The 21102-nt window shown below is 49.5% G+C and overlaps 1 protein-coding gene across 1 annotated transcript in view; it reads right to left on the reverse strand.

The window, feature by feature from the left end:
• NEMF (nuclear export mediator factor) overlaps positions 1-21102 on the reverse strand; it is a 29388-nt gene that overhangs the window by 1449 nt on the left and 6837 nt on the right. Inside the window, exons 7-32 of the mRNA XM_054067272.1 lie at positions 19172-19258; positions 18186-18262; positions 16132-16202; positions 15966-16041; positions 14817-14879; positions 14406-14483; positions 13863-14071; positions 12732-12917; positions 11359-11422; positions 10732-10820; positions 9596-9699; positions 8963-9025; positions 8144-8256; positions 7154-7211; positions 6721-6779; positions 5542-5662; positions 5161-5437; positions 4280-4322; positions 4145-4194; positions 3437-3584; positions 2768-2842; positions 2494-2688; positions 1837-1869; positions 524-630; positions 388-431; positions 220-299 (exon numbers count right to left, since the gene is read on the reverse strand). Coding sequence (XP_053923247.1) covers positions 220-299; positions 388-431; positions 524-630; positions 1837-1869; positions 2494-2688; positions 2768-2842; positions 3437-3584; positions 4145-4194; positions 4280-4322; positions 5161-5437; positions 5542-5662; positions 6721-6779; positions 7154-7211; positions 8144-8256; positions 8963-9025; positions 9596-9699; positions 10732-10820; positions 11359-11422; positions 12732-12917; positions 13863-14071; positions 14406-14483; positions 14817-14879; positions 15966-16041; positions 16132-16202; positions 18186-18262; positions 19172-19258 — 2570 coding nt within the window. The remainder of the gene's footprint in view (positions 1-219; positions 300-387; positions 432-523; positions 631-1836; positions 1870-2493; positions 2689-2767; positions 2843-3436; positions 3585-4144; positions 4195-4279; positions 4323-5160; positions 5438-5541; positions 5663-6720; positions 6780-7153; positions 7212-8143; positions 8257-8962; positions 9026-9595; positions 9700-10731; positions 10821-11358; positions 11423-12731; positions 12918-13862; positions 14072-14405; positions 14484-14816; positions 14880-15965; positions 16042-16131; positions 16203-18185; positions 18263-19171; positions 19259-21102) is intronic.

The raw sequence follows: 21102 nt of genomic DNA on the forward strand, positions 1-21102 counted from the left end.
AGACACAAGCGATGCAATCCAGAAACGCAGGGCCCCAACGCTGTAGGGGAGACCCAATTTCTAACCATCCTCCCCAGCACTGCTGAGAAACACCACTGCTAAAAAAAACCCCACACGAGCACTGTTTTTGGAAGCCTTTACCCCCAGAATGGCACTATTGGACATTTTGCTGCCACCATTATGTTTGTACAAGAGAAATCAAGTAGGAAAACAAGTCACCTTTACACTACGGAACAGGTCTTTTTCTCTCGCTGTAGCTTCTTTGGATTGCATAAAGTTATGCAAAGCAATCTTTGCAGCTGTAAAAACATAGGGAAGGTTTAAAGATCACGTACAAACATGGTCTGGCTTCCATAAGTAGAGGGTTCAAGTACTTTAATACAGTACCTTTTCCCTTCTTTTGGGTGCCGGGAGTGAGTTTGACTTTATACCTGTCAAAAGAAAGGGTTTCTGTGAGTCTGTGGCTCCTCTCACCCGCACAAGCCGCTGCCAATCCCTTCCCACAGAACGCGCCACAACTCACTTATAGTTCGTCATCGCCGTGTAGGGAGCACAGATGGGAACAGCGAAGAGCACAATGTCCTCAGGGTGCGGCTGACCGGTCAGGGAGTCCAGCAGCGCCGCGCCTTCCTGAACGGGCAAAGGAACTGCGCTGGGAACCCAGCCAGCGGCTCCCCAGCCCCCAGCTCCTGTTTTCCTGGGGGCAGAGGCTGACGGGTCTCCCCTTCCTGCACCGCAACAGCATCCGCATCCCCACAAGAACCGGGAGTCAAAGCTCACCATGGCATTACCAAAACCTTCATCGCTCACTTTACTGGCACCGAATCCTGAGCCACGATTCGTTACTGACCATCTCTGATTACTAAAATCACATCAAGCCCAAAGCCGGGAGTGTTCAGCCTGGAGAAGAGAAGGCTCTGCAGAGACCTTAGAGCAGCTTCCAGTGCTGAAAGGGGCTCCAGAAAAGCTGCTGAGGGACTTTTTCCAAGGGCCTGGAGTGATAGGACAACAGGGAACGGCTTTAAATGGGACGGGGGAAGACTTAGATAAGACAGTAAGAAGAAATTCTTCACGCTAAGGGTGGGAGGCCCTGGCCCAGGTTGCCCAGAGTAGCGTGGCTGCCCCATCCCTGGAGGGGTTCCAGGCCAGGTTGGATGGGGCTTGGAGCCCCTGATCCAGTGGGAGGTGTCCCTGCCCATGGCAGGGGGTGGGACTGGATGGGCTTTGAGGTCCCTTCCACCCCAAACCATTCCATCATTGTAAGAAAACAGGATGAACTTAGTTTCAAAAGATCTAAACAAGACACCCAAGTGCAGTCACAACTTCACAAGGTCACCAAAAGCTTCCCCTGAAGACAACCGTTATCCTCCTTCATTAGAGAGTGTAAAGAATCAACTTGTTTCCAGCCTTGGGCAACACCCACAGGCTGTAATTACAGAAAACTTTGAAGCAATTTTATATGTAAATAAACTTCTAAACTAAAGATCAACTTGTCCTGAACTGCATTGTGTCATCCTGCAGCCCAGAGCCGCTGTTCCCAGGGGTGCAAAGGCAAGGGACGAGCTTCAGTTTGCTCCCCCTGCAAGTTTCTATAGGGAATAAAAAGGGCTGGATGAAAAAAAGCTTACGTTTTAAAGAAAATACCAGACAGCTGGGTTCAAAGAGTCACAGCCACGAAGGGGACTTCAACAACAGAACCAGACCCTTCCAGCCTGCCAAACCCCTGTGCCTCCGCTCCAGCCCCGCTCCCAGTGAGCTGCGTGCAGCCAAACAACTTCCAGCAGGAATGAAACCTTTTTCTCAGCGCCTATTGAAGCTTCAGAGACGAGCATTTACCTCAACTCCCGGCTGATCCTGGTCTTGCTCCTCCTGTAGACACAAACAAAGGAGATAACAGGGCTGAAGTGAGCACACGACTACTTTTTCTCACCCCCAGCCCCTGGAGAAAAGAAATCCTTCTATCAGCAGTACATGCAAAGCCACATTCTCACCGCAAAGAGAGTTTAACTGATTATAAAGCAAAGGTAACAAGCGCACTTTTATGTGGGTGAGGGGAGGAATATTTCTTTCCTAACTGTAACTTGCTTGGCAGATGCCAGGCTGATAGGAGAGAGATGGGCTGTGATTCAGAGCTCCTGACTCACAACAAGAGATCTGCAGAGTGCTCAGTTACATTTCAGACAGATCGAGTGGGAGGCAGCGACTTCACCGGCTCCTTGGCAGCCTGGCGAGGCTCCGCACCCCTCGGAGCCCTCGTTCTGGCTGTGCTGGGAATGCAGCCCGCACACAGACTGCTGCGGGGGAGTTTGCTGCTTCTTGAAACCCATGGGCTCCCCAAGTCGTGGCATTAGGCACAATATTCTCCACTGTGCCCCAAATCCAGCAAGAGCTGCTCAGGCTCCTCGGCAGAACAGAGCTACACAGGGCCAGGAGCGCCACGATATGAGGGTGGAAGGGACAGACACGACAGACAGGAGGAGAGGTGCTGCTCACCTTCTCATCCTGCTGCTCCTCCAGGGCTGGGTCCTGCGAGTCATGCAGCAGGACTCCTGCTGGCAGCGTCTCCTTGCCCTCTCCACCACCACGACGCACGGTCTTGGGTTTCTGCTGTTGCTTTTTTACTGGTTCTTCTTTCGTCTTCCCCTTTTTCCCTTTTTTTCCTTTCTCCTCCTTGTTTGACCCTGCAGACTGCAGTTACGCGGAGGTGGTCAGCAACAGCGACGCAGGCGTCCGCACCACGGGGAGGGGCAGGACTGCCCTCACTCACCCCCAGCAGCTTCATGATGAGCTCCCGGTCCTCGTCATCCTGGTCTTTGTACTTCTTCATCTTCTTCATCTTCCCCTGCAGAAGAAAACACACCGACAGGTTCAGAAACGGGGACTTCTGCAGGGTTTCCCATCCATGAACAACTAAATGCTGACCCCACAGCCACATTCTTCCCAGGTTCCCCTACACCTCTTTCACAGAATCGCTTGGTTGGAAAAGACCATTGAGATCTTTGAGTCCAACCATCCCTGTCCACTACTAAATCATATCTGTAAGCACTTCATCCACTTGGCTTTTAAACTTCTCCAGGGATGGAGACTCCACCACACCACCTGCGCATTCCAGGGCCTGAGAACCCTTTCCGTGAGGAAATTTGTCCTGATGTTCAATCTAAACCTCCCCTGATACAGCTTGAGGCCACTCCCTCTTGTCCAGCAGTTCACCAATAACCAAGAGATGGTGGTTTCAGTGGGGAAAGCGCAGCATGCTCAGGGCTAACAGACCAGCACCATCATCCTGAACCCACCAAGAGCACCACCAAGAGCCTAAAACCATCAGGCAGCCACTGATGACTGACAAACCTTCAGTGGTAGTACTTCAGAAGTAGTACTTCTGCCTACACTTCACATGGCAATAGCTCAACCCAGTGAAAACCCACTCTCCACATACCTTCTGGCCCCGCTTGATGGGCTGAGGGGCTGGCACACCCTTGTTGGTGTTGGGAGCAGGGGGAGCCTGCGTCTCCGTCTCTCTCTGCTTCTCTTCGGGCAGCTCTAAGTTCTCAGAGTCGTTTTGCTGCTTCTTTTTCTTCATTTCTCTAAGAAAAATGATCACTTGTTACACTGCCTTTTGTGACGACAACAGCACCAGCATGACCACCCTGCTTCCCTGCCACAGGGAGAGTGGAAATCACCTCTCATCAGCAACGCCCCAAGAATCATAGAATAGTTTGGGCTGGAAGGGACCTTAAAGATCATCCAGTCCCACCCCCTGCCATGGGCAGGGACACCTCCCACTGGATCAGGGGCTCCAAGCCCCATCCAACCTGGCCTGGAACCCCTCCAGGGATGGGGCAGCCACCACTGCTCTGGGCAACCTGGGCCAGGGCCTCATCACTCTCATGGTGAAGAAATTCTTCCTAACGTCTAGTCCAAATCTGCCCCTCTCCAGTTTGTACCTGAAGAGTGCGCAAGGAACTGTTTGCTCACAAGGAGCACTCCCGAGGCACAGGACAGCTGCCTTCCCCACAGGAAGGACCCACACTTGAAATGCAGGATGGACAATCGACATGGATCAGCAAGACATGCTGCACCCAGGGCCTGGAGAGGGACCGAGGAGACTGCGTTCCCTCCACTGCAAACACAAATTGATGCTCACCTCCTCTCCTTGGCAGAGAGATGCCTTCGCCCCTGGGACTTGCTGTCAGCCTAAGAAGTGAAACGTAGTTAGAGCACACCGTGGCCAGCAGCAGCTCACACCGTTCTCTGCCAAACATCGGAGCTGGGACCTTACCAAGTTGGGCTCTTCCTCTTTGGGGACGATTTTCTGCAGGGCTCTGTGGGGAGATCAAAATGAAGCTCAGCAACAGAGGTTGTGCAGCTCAACCGTGGACGCATCACCACAGCTCACGCACTGGCTAACTTGGTTACATCACCTTTGTCTTTCCAGTTCCTGAAAATCCCAGCGTCAGTGAACAGAAAAAAGGGCAGCAAGGCTGGGATTCAGTTTACAGAACAAGCCTGCAGGTCTCTGCCAGCTCATCTCATGTGCACACACAAACAAGCGACAAAGACAGCCCGGGCACAGCAGGTGCTGAAGGAACCCCTGATGTTCAGCTTCCCATGCTCACAGCCCCGCCCGGCTGTGCTATTCCCTGCAGAGCTCTCCATTTCCACCCACTCCATCCCGTCTCCTTACACCCTCTAGGAAATGCCACTTCCAGTGACAACAGGGAGACGAGCTCATCTCGCAGTCGCACGCGGAGCAGTAACTCGGCACCAGTGCGGCAACACAGATACAACTCACAACTCAGTTTTTCAGGCCTGCACAGAGGAAAATGGGGGCAGCCACCTCCCGAGGGGCAAAATCGGTGCGTGGTGATCAAGGGATGCTATGGCCAAAACAGGGAATAGAGGCGATGAAAGAGCCAGACACCGCTGTGTGCGTCAGGAGGGACATCCACAGCAGCAGCCCACACGAGGATCGGGGCAGGGAACGGGGCAGGGAACGGGGCAGCACAGCCTTCCTGCCCGGCGCTCTGGCAGCCCGCAGAGCTGAGCATCGAAAGAAGGGATGGCAGCTCCTCACAGCCCTGGTCTTGACAGCATTTTAACAGCAGGGAGACCCTCCAAAGAGCCTACGTTGCTGATAAACGCAGCGGCTTCTTCACTTACCTTTGAGACTGAAGATGTGACAGGTCGATTGTTGTATCTGGGTAATTTACTACTTCTTCCTCCTTCACTTCACTCTTTGGCTCCGGATGTTCCGCTTCATCTTCAGACTCCCCACCATCCTCCTCAGAGTCCCCCTCTGGTGCAGGAGGAGTGTTCGCCCTGCCCTGCTCAACATCACTAACGTCCTCATCACGATTGCTCTCAGACACAGCTTCCACATCCTCTGGTGCTTCCTGACTCTCTGCTTTCTCCTCTTCACTGCTGCTGTCTCCTCCTTCTGGACACACAGGAGAGGAAAACACAACTCTCATTAGAAACACCAACCACCAAACAGTCCCATCTGCCGCAGCGCACACAGCACCCCGGTCACATCCACCATACCGAACAGCTCCACTTCTTCAGACACCAGGTCACTGGCATCGCTGGAAACGGTTTCCAGAATCTCATCCTGTACTTTGATCTTCCTTTCTTCACGGTGTCTCCAAATACAGCTTTCATCCACCTAATAACAGAGGCACCTTGACATTAGGCCGGCACCTGCTCCGGAGATGGTCACTAGTCCAGTTGGAGAACACCCAACGCAGGTTTATTCTGTCTCTTTGGACACTTTTTGCCATTCAAAGGCATGAAAATAAACCGGCACATCTAGAATCATAGAATCGCTTGCTTGGAAAAGACCTTTGAGATCGAGCCCAACTGTGCCTGTTCACTGCTAAACCAGATCTTTGAGCACCTCATCTGCCTGGCTTTTAAACCCCTCGAGGGATGGGGACTCCACCACCTCCCTGAGCAGCCTCTGCCAGGGCTGAGAACCCTTTCCGTGAAGACATTTCTCCTAATGTCCAATCTAAACTTCCCCTGGTGCATCTTGAGGCCGTTCCCTCTCGCCCTATCATTTGGGAGAAGAGCCCAGCACCCACCTCACCACAACCTCCTTTCAGGCAGTTGCAGTGATGAGGTTTCCCCTCAGCCTCCTTTTCTCCAGGCTAAACAGCCCCAGGTCCCTCAGCCACCTTTCATAACCCTTGTTCTCCAGCTCCTTCCCTAACTCCGTTCCCTTCTGGACACGCTCCAGCCCCTCAATGTCCTTCTTGGAGTGAGGGGCCCAAAACTGACCTCAAGGTTCAAGGTGTGGCCTCACCAGTGCCAAGTCCAGGGGGACAATCCCTTCCCTGCTCCTGCTGGCCACGCTGTGTCTGATACAGGCCAAGATGCCACTGGCTTTTAAACCCCAACGTGACACCCCAGAAAGCACAGCCAGCGCGGGGGCACATAGCGGCACCACCAGCAGTATCTAAACACGCACATGCTTCAAACAGAGCCGGTACAAAAACGTAGCAGAGGCAGTAACGCTCAGGGTGTCTGTCTGTTTTAAATGAAGACAAAGCAAACTGGAAGTGAAAGCAGAGTCATTTTCAGCAAGCAGCATTTTATGGAATTTGTCCCAGTAGGAAAAGAAGTAATTGGGAATATCCTGATAAGCCAGAACCAGAAAACAAGCCTCCTCCAGCTCACACCAAATTACAAAAGCCAGCAGGAGCCGCGCAAAGAAAGCAATACCTTAAACAAGAAGCTAAAGCCCATCATCAGATACGAAGGTGGAAGAAAATTCTTCTTCCCTGAAAAACAAAGGCAGATCCTCATGAGGTGGTTTAAGAGCTGTGTAACACGATGTATTTTCAAAATTCGTTTTCAGCAGAGGCTTCCAGCTACTGAAAAATTACACTGGGGCTTTTTATCTCTCTTGGATGGCACCAGAACAGGAGAAACTCAAAAGCATTTTAGCTAACAATCTTCTGTCTGAGGCTCAGCTGGAAACGCTGCTGCAGCTGCCTGATACTCAATCCAAACCCCTCAGAACAGATTTGCAGGAGAAGAAAGAGGTGCATCATTCTGTGAGGGGGGGCGGCGTGGTGGCTGTCACTGCAGGACAGCAAAGCATCTCCAGACAAAATGCCCAACATCAAATCCACGCTGTGTCTTTATGTCTCACCTCGGATCATGAAGCTTCCAGTAGTGAGGTATTCTCCCGTAGGTGCAGTTTTAGAAACCTGAAAAAAAGCACGGCATACTGTAAAAAGCATCGGTCCCAGAGGGCCAGCGCTGGGACCACAGCACCACCAACAGCAACATCAACCAAGCTGCATTTTTAACATATAAAATCATAGAATCGCTTGGCTGGGAAAGACCTTTGAGATTTGAGTCCAACCGTATTATCCACTACTAAACCAGATCCCTGAGCACCTCATCTGCCCGGTTTTTAAACACCTCAGGGATGGGGACTCCACCCCTTCCCTGGACAGCCTCTGCCAGGGCCTGAGAACACTTTCTGTGAATAAATTTTTCCTGATATCGAGCCTAAACCTCCTATTTCCTCTCATCCTTTCACCTGGCACTTCAGAAAGAGCCCAGCACCCACCTCACCACAATCTGTTTCAGGAGCTTCAATGATGAGGTCTCCCCTCAGCCTCCTCTCCTCCAGACTGAACAGCCCCAGGTCCCTCAGCTGCTCTCATAACCCCTGTTTTCCAGCCCCTTCCCCAGCTCCATTCCCTTCTCTGGATGTGCTCCAGCCCCTCAATGTCCTTCTTGAAGTGAGGGGCCCAAAACTGAACCCAAGATTCAAGGTGTGGCCTCACCAGTGCGGAGTCCAGGGGGACAATTCCTCCCCGGCTCCTGCTGGCCACGCTGTTTCGGATAAAGGCCAGGATGCTGCTGGCCTTCTACAGGAGCTATTCTATAGGAATAGTTTGTAGAAAGGCTCAGTTTCTGAAGGGTTCTTCCTGTGCTCTCTTAGGACACGCACCCCTCTCCACCCTGGCCCTAGGTGCAGCAGAGCAAGGGAGAGCACGCAAGCAATGGTATCAGAGACCAGAAGTTTCACCCGCATCCCTCGGTTCCCACAGAGAGACGTTTTGTCTGCAGCTGCACAGCTATTCCTTCAGAGGTTCCATTTGCAAAGCTCAAGCACGAGCGTCCTTACCTGGTTGTGGGAGACCCACCAAGCGCTGGTGACAACGCGGGCATCCCAGGCGGCGCTGTAACACAAGGCCATCGTGCCTGCCTCTGTCAGGGTTCGTGGAGGGATCGGTTCACCTACAAAGTAACGTCTGACATCAGCGAACACGATCCAGGCACGACAGGTTAAATTTTCCTTCCACACACCCTCTAACGCAGTGTGTGATCTTTCCAGGGCAGAGACAACGCTGCCTTGGTTAAGCGTGAAACAATTCAGACAGAGCAGAAGCAGCATCAGCCGGTGCTCTTCAGAGCTCCTTCCTGAGCTCAGCTCCACAAGCGAGCAGTAACTGTGCTTCTCGTAACACAAGGCCAACTCCCACCACCTCTCAGGAAAGGGGCACAGGCAGGGCTTGCTTTGCCCGTCTCCCACGAGGTCCATCCCACCACGTTAACACTTCTCTGCAGAGACCAGCACCCTCTGTCGGCACCCAAACTGCTCGAGGCACCAATCAGAGTCCCGGCAGGACTCCATTCCCTGCGGCCAGAAGCACGCACTTGCACCACTGCCTCTGCCAGCGACTAACGCCTGCCTCTGTGAGCACATCTCCATCGCTCCTTCCCACCAGAAGCTTCCCTGAGCAATTGGAAGCAGCCAGTCCTGGTTGGGAAGTGGCAGCAGTCAGTGACAACATGATCTTGGCAGGACTGACGCCTCTCATATCCAAAGGGAAAGATCTGCCGGAGCCGAGTACCACTGCGAGAGGGGAAGGCAGCTCACCGGGCTGGGCTCAGACAGATAAAAGGCTTTTACAAGTCCCTGCCTCCGCCTTCCACGAGGTACCTGATGGGTTCTTGATCACACAGCTCGTGGCTCCGTGGAGATCGGCATGCACGTATACATCCCCTGGAAAAGAGGTGACTCAAATCAGTTGCATACGTGGTAACTACACAGATTACTCGTGCGAAAGCGTTCTCACTCTGGAGGTGTTCAAGGCCAGGTTGGATAGCCTTTGGGCAACCTGGTCCAGTGGGAAGTGTCCCTGCCCATGGCAGGGGTTGGAACTGGATGGGCTTTAAGGTCCTTTCCAACCCAAACCATTCTATGATGGTGAAGGTCCCCAGCGTTACTTGGAAATGGCTGTTCTGGCTGCAAGGAGCAGGATGGGAAGAGGATACAGAAGCCTTTTAGTCCACCCAGTTGCCCCAGGAAAATCAGCCCCTTTGGTCCTGACAGGTCCTGACAGGTCCTGACCTACTCTGATCCCACAGTGCCGGAGGGCGCAGTCTCCCAGAGCAGACAATCCAGCCCTCCAGAGAGAACACACACAACCTCTAGGACTCGGCAGCAAAGCCCCCTTCTGCCCAAGGCCCAGCTTAGGCACAAAGCAGACAGACCTCCTCGTGTCGTTCTTTTACATTGACAAACTGGAAAATAAGAGAGAAACCGATCTACTCCACCTCATTAGACTCTTACCTGGTTTAAGATACCGCTTTACAATCAGCTCGTTCTGCTGTTGATCTCTTCCAGCAATAACAAGGTAATTCTCGGAGCTAATGAACCACAGGAACTTCTCAAACCTGCCAAATTACATCAACTCATTGTGTGAAAAACACCTGGAACTAATAGAACATTATAGAGGTATTTTTTGTACTAAACTCTAAGAATATCATAGCACCTCTGCTGTGAGGACAGGCTGAGAGAGTTGGGGTTGTTCAGCCTGGAGAAGAGAAGGCTCTGGGGAGACCTTAGAGCAGCTTCCAGCACTGAAAGGGGCTCCAGGAAAGCTGAGGAGGGACTTTTTCCAGGTGATAGGACAACAGGGAATGGCTTTAAATTGGAAGGGGGAAGATTTACATTAGATATTAGGAAGAAATGTTTTGCTGTGAGGATGGGGAGGCTCTGGCCCAGGTTGCCCAGAGCAGTGGGGGCTGCCCCATCCCTGGAGGGGTTCAAGGTCAGGTTGGATGGGGCTTGGAGCCCCTGATCCAGTGGGAGGTGTCCCTGCCCATGGCAGGGGTGGGACTATATGGGCTTTGAGGTCCCTTTCAACCCAAACCATTCCATGATTCTATGAACATCCAGCTCAGCATCTACTCCTCAAAAAAGACACTTATAGTTTCACATCCATCCATATGCCTGGGCCATAAAACCAAGGGTTGGTACAAATATAACATCACTGCCCCAATAGTTGGAGATGAAACAAAGTCCAGCTGCCTCCTATTTACTTTTATGTTAATAATACAGTTATTAGACCATCAAAATCTTTAAGGTTTTTTATTGCTGGGTTTTTTTTAGATCTACTGTTGCTATTTCACAGATTTGTTAGGAAGTATAACGTTCCCTATTTTCACTAAACCCATGTTCCAAGCTGCATTAAAAGCAAAAACCTGCAAGTCCATGTCCACTGAAAGGAACTTTCCCAGGCAAAGGCTCTAAAAGGACCAGGTCAGCATCTTCAAGGAGCGATTGTAAGCAGACTCAGTATGTGTCGTGCTCAGAAATCAGAATGAACCCCACTTCCAAGCTGGTGAACAGTCAGCCTGACACAGCCGTTCTGTATTTGCACACAGTCACAGTACATTAGATTAAGACAACGGAACTGTACTTGCCAATAGACCTTTCTCGCTTTCTGAATGGTGGTAACCGTCTGAACTTCCCTCAGAGTCTGTTTCGTCTTCTTCTCAGCCGATTTAAATGCCTATTTAGACAGAAAGCATGATTAGAATCCGCCAGCACAGAAGTCACAGAACTTAACTGAATAGCAGGAAGAGAGGTAGGTAGGTAGGAGGTTGGTAGGAGATTTATCTCAACTTCTTGGGTGCGCAGGAGCTGCTCCACACACTGCTCTTCACTGGCCTGCCTTCCCCTCCTGCACTTGTAAGATGACATCTATCCTAAAACCTCTCTACGTCTCCACTTTGGATAGCTGCCCCTGACGTTATCAACTCTCTGGATGTATGGATTCCCACCAACGTTCCAGTTCTACCTCCAGAAGTGCTGCTCGGTCACTATCTCCGCCTTACGTGCTCCCAGTGCTGCTGGTGGAAACCAAAGGATACAGCAGGGAGCTGCAGTCTTTGGGTCAGTCAGCGTAAAAGCTCAAGAACGAAACAGCCCTGGTCAGTTGGTTTTAGCTTTCATGTCTCTTAGGACTACCTAGACAACATCAAGGGTTTCCATTTATCAGGGATGTGGACTTGAATTTTAATTATCTTCTAAAAACAAAGAAAAAATACCTTTTCTGCAGCCTCCACGGTCTTCTGGGTTTTCTTAGCTGCATGTCGTTTGTGATCGTAGTACCTGCAAAACACAAGTTTGTTTGTACCTGAAATCTGAGCAGACCCACATGTTTCCAGAAGGCACCTATCACAGTCCTCTGTGTTTGCCATCACGAGTAAAGTTTGGAGAAGAGTCTTCTTTTAGCCCAGATCTTTGTCTCTCTCCACCGGATGAAGTCAGTCCCCTCTTGGGCAGAGAGAGCACCTTGTTTGGGTTAATACACAGTAAAAGGAGCTCCTTTGTTCCGTGTGTCACTGTGAAGAACCGTACTAGAAATTAAACAAATGCGACAGGTAGAGACCAGCTGCCGCACAACACTGAGATGGTGGGTTTGGACCAAGGAAATGAATATCCTAGAAATCAGGGCGAGCTGCTCATTTCATTTTCTGACTTCCATTTGTTTAAATGGAATTGTCACACATAAGGACGTGATGTCATGCAGAGGGACCTGGACAGGCTGGAGAAGTGGTGCTGCGTGATCCTCACGAGGTTCAAGAAGGCCAAGGGAAAGGTCCAACACCTGGGTTGGGGCAATCCATGGTTTCAGTACACAACGGGAGATTGAGAGGAGCCCTGAGGAGAAGGACTTGGGGTGTTGGAGATGAGAAGCTTGACATGAGCCGGCAACATGCGTTCGCAGCTCAGAAACCAACCGTGTCCTGGGCTGCATCCAAAGCAGCATGGCCAGCAGGGAGGGAGGGGATTCTGCCCCTCTGCTCCTCTCTTGTGAGACCTTATCTGGAGTACTGTGTCCAGTTCTGGAATCACCAAAATAAGGACATGGAGATGTTGGAATAGGCCCAGAGGAGGCCACAGAGATGATGCAAGAGCTGCAGCACCTCCCATACACAGACATGCTGAGAGGTTGTTCAGCCTGGGGAAGAGAAGGCTCCAAGGAGAGCTCAGAGCAGCTTCCAGCACTGAAAAGGGCTTCAGGAAAGCTGGGGAGGGGTTTTCTACAAGGGCCTGGAGTGATAGGACAAGGGGGAATGGGTATAAAATGGAGAGGGGCAGATTTAGACTGGACATAAGAAGGAAATTGTTCACGCTGAGGGTGGGGAGGCCCTGGCCCAGGTTGCCCAGAGCAGTGGTGGCTGCCCCATCCCTGGAGGGGTTCCAGGCCAGGTTGGATGGGGCTTGGAGCCCCTGATCCAGTGGGAGGTGTCCCTGCCCATGGCAGGGGGTGGGACTGGATGGGCTTTAATTGTCCCTTCCAACCCGAACCATTCTATGAATAAGAAACACAGGTCACTTCCTATGACGTTATCACTAACAAATGCGAGCATACAGGAACTCCCCCCACCAGGGCCCCACTCACTGTAAGCCTTACTTTTTAGCATTTGCATACGCAGACAAGCTGAGATCAACATCAACCAACGATGGTTTGTTTTTCTGGGGTTTCTTCAACTGCTTGTTTTTATTCTTTTTCTTTTTGCCCTTTGGTTCCTCTGTTTCTTCTTTCTCTAAATCAGCACCCTCCTCCTCCTCTTCCTCTTCAGATAACACATATGGGTTCCTGAAAACACATGACATCATATAATTATGATAAGAGAACCTGTTATTTTTCATCCTTAGTGCAATGCAGTCTTACTTCTATCCTCTGCTGAAGACTGGATATGATCTAAGGAACCGTTAAATTATTTTCCTTGAGCCGTCACAGGAAGGCCCCCGGACGCCCTATGTTCATATGAGTTAATGTCTTGGAGTCAGCCAAAGTTTTGGGGAAAAACAAAATCAGAAAATAAAGAACCCAGATTTTCCAATCCAAGGAAGTGACATTTTCAAAGGCAATTTCTTCTATCAAGAGGCACGCATCTATACTATCAAGCTAGAGAAAAATCTGGACTTAAAATGAAGACCAGTTCCATAGATCTACTACTTTAATGAAGTGACAGAAACACAAGACATTCTCTGCATGAAAAGAGAACAGTTACATCATCACACTGACTCACCGCACAGGACAGCAATGTGCTGCTTTAAAGCCTCAAGAAACAGCTGCTTCGCTGTTTTCAGAGAGGTGTGCTGAGCACACACCAGCTCGATTTGTATTTGTTTCTCACCAGGACATTAAATCCTACTCAGTACAGCTGTGCTAAGTCTGTGTGGCAGCATAAAATAATGTTGTTCTTCATAAAGGAAAATGTATCTCCCTACTCCTCTGTATGAAGGGTGCACTGCTCAGCAAGGAAGAAGGCATCTGTGCTCACAGAACTATGTCCTCCTCATACTGCTGTAAGAGAAAACTAACAATTTAAACACCAATGCACAAGCAAAAATGTTCCAGGCCAGGTTCAAGGCCTTGAGCAGCCTGATCCAGTGGGAGGTGTCCCTGTCCCTGGAACAGGGTTGGAACTAGATGGGCTTTGAGGTCCCTTCCAACCCAAACCCTTCCATGATTCTCCTATGCAGCTCGCAGTCAGCCCTACTTATACTTGATGCAGGTGATCTGCAACATACTCACCTCAGCAGCATCGTGATATGATTTGTCTGAAGCTTTAATTCTTTGATTGCACTTGCAACGGGATCTCCCTGCGCTTGGGCTTCTCTAACAATCGTGCCGATCTCTGTCCAGTCTATCTGGTTGGCTAAGGCACTACGGACCACCTGGATGGCTCGGTCGACGATCTCCAAATTCATTTCTATAAGTTCTCCTTTGATCTGATTAGCTTCCTTAAGGAAAGAAAAAAATTGACACCCGTTGATGCTAAACACACACTCCACAATAAAAGCGGTCATTAAGATTGAGACAGAATCCAAGAATGGCACTGAGGTGATCCCACCAACTGGACTCCTGCAAGCAGAGCAGCACAAGCAAACTTTGGCAAGAGAGGCACAAAGCACTTGGAAGGAAGCAGAGCCCCCCAGGGCCGGGCTTGGCTCCCCGAGGGGATACAGGGTGCCTGGGGACAGCAGAAGCCTTCCCTGTATGCTGATCCCTAATGCTGACCCTCCTCTTCAAGAACCATGATGCATCTTCCGAGTTAAAAACCAATCTTCATCTTACCTGAGCTTGCTGAAGCGCTTCTAGTCTGTGCTCGTGATCCTTATGGACATTTTCAAGTTTCTTCAGTGCTTGTTTTTCCTTTCCAAAATAAGAAAGATGAAAAAAATATAAATACAAATGGCATCTTATCACCTCATCGCTGCAAGACATTTGATAGAGCATTTCAGCACAGAAAAACACTGCAGCGCAAGAGATGCAGAGTCTCCAAAATATCGTTAAGGCTGTTACTTGTAGTCCAAGCAGAACCAACTGCGACATTATGTATCCTGAAATCCACTCCCCGACCACCACTAGCTCAGCATTTTCATAGCAAAAATAGGGAATGACACCCTCCCCCTCGCTACAAGAACCAAACGAAGCATCTGAAGCTCAGAGGCACCTCAGCTGCTCCACTCTTTGATGAGAGCGTACCTGCTGCAACGCTTTCAGATCAAGTTTCTGTCCTTCTAGCTTGGAGTAGAACTCATCCACTGCCTGCAAGAGAAAATCAGTTCTAGGAATCTCCAAGTAGCACTAACTTATCCCAGCAACACGCAGGCAGAGGAGGTTTAGCTTGAGAGAGGTGGCTGCAAAGCACTAGAAGAGGCAACGGATGCTAAAAGAGTTCAGCAACTTCATTTCACCTTTGCGTGAAATGAGTTCAGCAAGACACAGGGATAGGTCTCATCGCACACAGCTTAGCATAAATAAATAAGCAAGCCTACTCTTTTGCCAAGAAATGATGAAAAGGAAGTTGCTGTTTGACCCAGTGCGCTCTTCAGCTTAAGCGATTGCAATGATAGACCTGCCTGCCCTGAATTCCTGCTGCTCCAAAAGCTCAGGTAAAAACCAAACACACACAAATCTCCTAGAAAGTCTGCCTAAGAACTGCTCCTGGTGCTCCATTTGCCAGATACCGTGCTTAAAACAGAGGAGGAAGGTTTTAAGCTGCTTCAATCATCAGTGCTGTGAAGGAGATGCCAGAAATTCAGCCAAGAAGCAGGGCAGGAAGGCAAGATGGGAATTATGGACATCAAGGTCAGGGATAATACACAGTTAACCAGTTCAGATGTTAACGAGCCAAGGATCAGGAAGGACAACACTCAAGGAAATACTAAATCAGGTGCCTGAAGCTTTCAAAGCAGTAACTGGAAATGTATCAACATGGTGATTGTGACCACTGTTTGCCTCCAGTGATAACTCAGTGCCTGAAATCCCCACTGACAAAACGTTCAACCAGGACTGACAGAGGCCACTTTCCTCACAGGCTGAGCACCCACCTCCATTCAGTGCCACAGAGAATCACAGAATGGTTTGCGTTGGAACCGACCTTTAAGATCATCCAGTTCCAACCTCCCTGCCTGGGCAGGGCCACTTGAGATAAAAAGAACCACGCTGCTCAGTAGTAGCCTAAAGGCCCTGGTTTAGTCAGTCTTTTCTGCATAAAACATTTATCCATAAAATTAATCACCTCTTTCAAGGTCTATGTTTTCATTAACATCTTCTGCATCACATTTTAATCACTCTTTTAGCATCAGTCAATTAAAGCACTTAAGTACAGTATCAGCAAAAGCACTGTACCTTATTGAATGAGTCAAATTCCAAGTACGGACATTTTGAATGTTGAGAAAACAAGAAAGGATGAAACTCCTCATATCTGTAAAATACACATTTGATATTATGACCTGAAGACTAAATTATGTTACGCAGACTAGTAGAAAAAAAAATAAATACTTCAAATATTTACGTGTAGATATCTTCTGTTGGTTTATTTGGTTCCAGGCTTGGCTTTTTCTCCCTCTTCTGGATAATAAAACCCTAAAAGAACACATAAAAATCTCACCAGCATTTGACTTTGAAAAGGATCCCCTTTAGCTGGGCAAGGCAGCAAGTTTTCAGTGCTAGTCTACCGATCAGCACAAGACACTAATTCACAGAATCATGGAATGGTTTGGGTTGGAAGGGATCTCAAAGCGCACCCAGTCCCACCCCCTGCCATGGGCAGGGACACCTCCCACTGGATCAGGGGCTCCAAGCCCCATCCAACCTGGCCTGGAACCCCTCCAGGGATGGGGCAGCCACCACTGCTCTGGGTAACCTGGGCCAGGGCCTCCCCACCCTCAGTGGGAAGAAATTGCTCCTTATGTCTGGTCTAAATCTGCCCCTCTCCAGTTTATACCCATTGCCCCTCATCCTATCACTCCAAGCCTTTGGAAAAAGTCTCCCCAGCTTTCTTGTAGCCCCTTCAGGTACTGGAAGCTGCTCTAAGGTCTCCCCGGAGCCTTCTCTTCTCCAGGCTGAACAACCCCAACTCTCTCAGCCTGTCCTCCCAAGGGAGGTGCTCCAGCCCTTCGATCATCTTTGTAGCCTCCTCTGGACCCGTTCCAACAGTTCAATCTCCTTCTTATGTTGAGGAGTCCAGAACTGGACACAATCCTCAGATGAGGTCGCACCAGAGCAGAGCAGAGGGGCAGAATCCCCTCCCTCCCTGCTGGCCACACTGCTTTGGATACAGCCCAGGACACGGTTGGTTTCTGAGCTGTGAGCGCACATTCCCAGCTTATGTCGAGCTTCTCACCCCCCAACACCCCAAGTCCTTCTCCTCAGGGCTGCTCTCAATCACATCATCCCCCATCCTGTACTGAAACCACTGATTGCCCCAACCCAGGTGTAGGAATTCATCCTAGCGGAGGAACCTGTAGCAGAAGAGATGTCTTTCACTGAGGAAATTGTCGTTGTCATTGACTGAGTAAAAAAGGGAGCTCTGACGCTCCCACATCTCACCTCCGACTTCCTCCAGCCAAAGCAAAGGCAAACATCTCTTGCAGACCTCGGGACTATCACACAGCTGACTACACAAAGACATGGCTTACATGCAGAATGGTGTTATTTGTATTAAAGCATGAGTCCATGATTCTCACAGGACCTACTTGTCCTTGTAATAATCTGCTTGTAAATGATTTAATTGCCTTTTCCACCCCTTTTTCACATTATCAGAGGTGCTACCACCTCACTGATGGGCTTGGCCTTGGTCAGAGGCGGGTGTGCCCCACAGCCAGCTGGCCCTGGCTTCTAGCAGCCTCCAGCTCCTGCTATCAAACCCCTCGCCACACAAACCCCTTAAGTGAAGAATAAAATCCATAGTGGTAACACAAGGAAAAAGCACATGCAGAATCTCTGCTTGCCAGTTTAACTCTGCAATTCCTGCAGAGCTGACAGGGAGGAGATTCCGCCCCTCTACTCTGCTCTGGTGAGACCCCACCTGGAGTCCCATGTCCACTTCTGGAGTCCCCAACATAAGAAGGACATGGAGCTGTTGGAACGGGTCCAGAGGTGGCCACGAAGATGATCTGAGGGCTGAGATACCTCTGCTTTGAGGACAGGCTGAGAGAGTTGGGGTTGTTCAGCCTGGAGAAAAGAAGGCTCCGGGATACCTTAGAGCAGCTTCCAGCACTGAAAGGGGCTCCAGGAAAGCTGGGGAGGGACTTTTTCCAAGGGCCTGGAGTGATAGGACAACAGGGAATGGCTTTAAATTGAAAGGGGAGAGATTTAGATAAGACATTAGGAAGAAATTCTTCACAAGGAGAGTGGGGAGACACCGGCCCAGGTTGCCCAGAGCAGTGGTGGCTGCCCCATCCCTGGAGGGGTTCAAGGCCAGGTTGGATGGGGCTTGGAGCAACCGGATCCAGTGGGAGGTGTCTGTGCCCACGGCAGGGGTGGGACTGGATGGGCTTTGAGGTCCCTTTCAACCCAACCCATTCCATGATTCTCTGACAGCCAGGTCACCCGGCTCAGACCCACCTTCCCACTGAAGCTCTCGGTCAGTGCCATGTACTCCTCTGCTTTCTCTAACGCAGCCAGCACCTTTTCAATATTTTCTAAAGAGAAAGGGAGGATGAGAGGGATATTTTAAAACACCTAGAAGAGAAAGATATTTTTATAGAAAGAGAACACAGCAGCAAATCAACAAGAGCCCCAGGCAACTGCTCTTCCAGTTCAGTGCCTGAAGCAACCTGTCCAACCCAACCACGTTCAGTAGGATTCCAGCACAGCTCAGAAATAAAAATCACAGATATCATTTTCCACTTGGGCTTCATGACAGCAATTATTGTTCGTTTTAAACAGCAGCCGTAGCACACGTTCTACATTTGGGGGATTTTTAATTAAAAAAATCTACATAGGTACTTGTAAGACATGATTATTCAAGTTTCATGAGAAAAAGACCACAAAAATGCCAGCACTGCATAAAAATAAAACTGCAGGGGCAAAGCACAAACCAGTAACTGCGAGAAGTTATTTGCCTGTTACAAAGCTGATTTATTACGACTCCATAATGCAGTAGGAAGCAAAATGCCTTTTGATTTATGGCAACTATAAAGCACAAAAGAAAAACATGACTGCAGACAAATCTATTCTGATGTCACTCCTCAAACCCATAATTTCCACATAAATGTAACGCAGATACTTTATGAAATCCCCACGGTGTTTATTACGGATAAAGGAAGGTTTGATGCTAACTCTTCTATGCGGGATTCTTGTAAAATATCCCTTTATACATCCAGAGTTTCCCTGATGTTTAACGTTGTATCTAATTATAAAACAATTTAAGTCTGATGTTTTAATTCCAACATACGCACAATTCAAGAATTTTAGTGTGAGCAAGCTTGGTCCCTAAAAACACTACGGTCAGAAACACAGGTTTAAAGGTTGCTCACCTCTTTGGAAAGAGATACTGTATAGACAGAAAAAGGACCATATACACCTTTAAAACGTTATTTCCTACATACCTTTACTTTCCATCTGCTGATCTACTTTGACGTAACCAGGAAATCCAACTCCGATGAGGCAATGCTCAATGAGAGTCGCTCCATAAGCTGTTACAAAATAATATTCACTCAGAAAACGTTCACAACAGAATTGGTATTCACATTAAAATCATAATAAGTGTTTTAACAAGCTGTGGCCCTGAAACTACAGTCAGGCCTTATGGAAGCTGGGGAGAGCAACAGAGTTCAGGAGAGATGGAGCTCAGAGAGAGGAACAACCAGGGTGGAGCATCTTCCGTACGAGGACAGGCTGAGAGAGTTGGGGTTGTTCAGCCGGGAGAAGAGAAGGATCCAAGGAGACCTTAGAGCAGCTTCAGTGCTGAAAGGGGCTCCAGGAAAGCTGGGGAGGGGCTGTTCACAAAGGCTTGGAGTGATAGGATGAGGGGCAGTGGGTATAAACTGGAGAGGGGCAGATTTAGACTGGACATAAGGAGGAATTTCTTCACCATGAGAGTGGGGAAGCCCCGGAACAGGTTGCGCAAGAAGTGTTGGCTGCCCCATCCCTGGAGGTGTTCAGGTTGGATGGGGCTCAGAGCCCCTGATCCAGTGGGAGGTGTCCCTCCCCATAGCAGGGAGCAGAACTGGATGGGCTTTAAGGTCCCTTCCAACCCAAACCATTCTATGATTCTATGACTCCCATGGTGGCCCTCTCAGAAACGCTCACTGGGCAGAGCTGCTGCATCTCAGCTCACAGCCCACGTGTTCCTACAGACTTAAGGGTGCTTAGGTTTATGTGGAACTGGGAAAGGTCAAGGATCACGTGAGGACATACAGGAAGGATGGTCTTTGTGTCGGCCAAAATGGAATGAACCCTTTAAATGTCAAGATGGGTAGGGAAGGTTCTGAACTGAAGAGCGCAGGAAATCTGACAAGGGTGGCAAACAGCCTGGCTTGGGACAAGGTGTTACAAAAGGTGAAGCCACACAAACTCTGTAGCTTCAAATAATGAACCAGCAAAGAGCCGGAAAAGCCAAAAGTGAAACACAAGTGACAAAGGAAATAGATGCAGCCCCACTCGCACAGGGATACACAAGCTCCCAAAAAGATGCCTGAAGACCAAGAAACAAGGTGGGGCCATGGAAAAGCAGGTTTTACTTAAAACACTGAGAACAAGCAAGGCAGAAACGTGGGGAAAGGAAGACATCAAGCTGGCATGGTTTAACCCCAGGTGGCAGCTAAGCACCCCATAGCCACTCGCTCATCCCTTCCCTGCTCTGGTGGGAAGGGGTAGAGAAGTGGAAAAAAGGGTAAGACTTGTAGGTTGAGATAAAGATGGGGTACTAGGACAGCAACAGGGAGAGAGAATAATAAAAACAATAATAGGATATACTAAGCAAGTGATGGACAATACAATTGCTCACCACCTGGTGGCCAATCCCCAGCCAACTCCCCAGTTTATACACTGAGTGTGGAACTGGGAAAGGTACAGAATATCCCTCTGGCCAGCCTGGGTCAGCTCTCCTCGCTGTGCTCCCTCCCAGCTCCTCGTGCACCTCCCCGTGGACAGTGCAAAGGAGGCTGAAATGTCCTTGACTGCTCAGCAACAACTAAAACCAGCAGTGCTGTCAATGTTATTCTCATACTAAACCCAAAACACAGCTGTACCAGCTATGTCAGGCATTCAGGATGTTGAAGCCCAAACAAATTAACAAGATAACCACTTGAAAAAAAAACAGCACAATCCCATGGGAATGAAAACCCAGCCTACAACTGGGATACGAGGGATTAAGGGTACAGTATTAACTGTCTAAGCACAGCTGGTGGTCACCCCAACACACAGAGTGACAGCCAAGAGATTGTGGAAACAGGACACACAACAGCTAAAGCAGGTTCCAATCATCCCAGTCTGGCTGGTTGGATGTTATGTCACGGTACAAGGCTAGCACTAAAAT

Source organism: Cuculus canorus, chromosome 5, assembly GCF_017976375.1.
Source record: "Cuculus canorus isolate bCucCan1 chromosome 5, bCucCan1.pri, whole genome shotgun sequence".
NCBI lineage: Eukaryota > Metazoa > Chordata > Aves > Cuculiformes > Cuculidae > Cuculus > Cuculus canorus.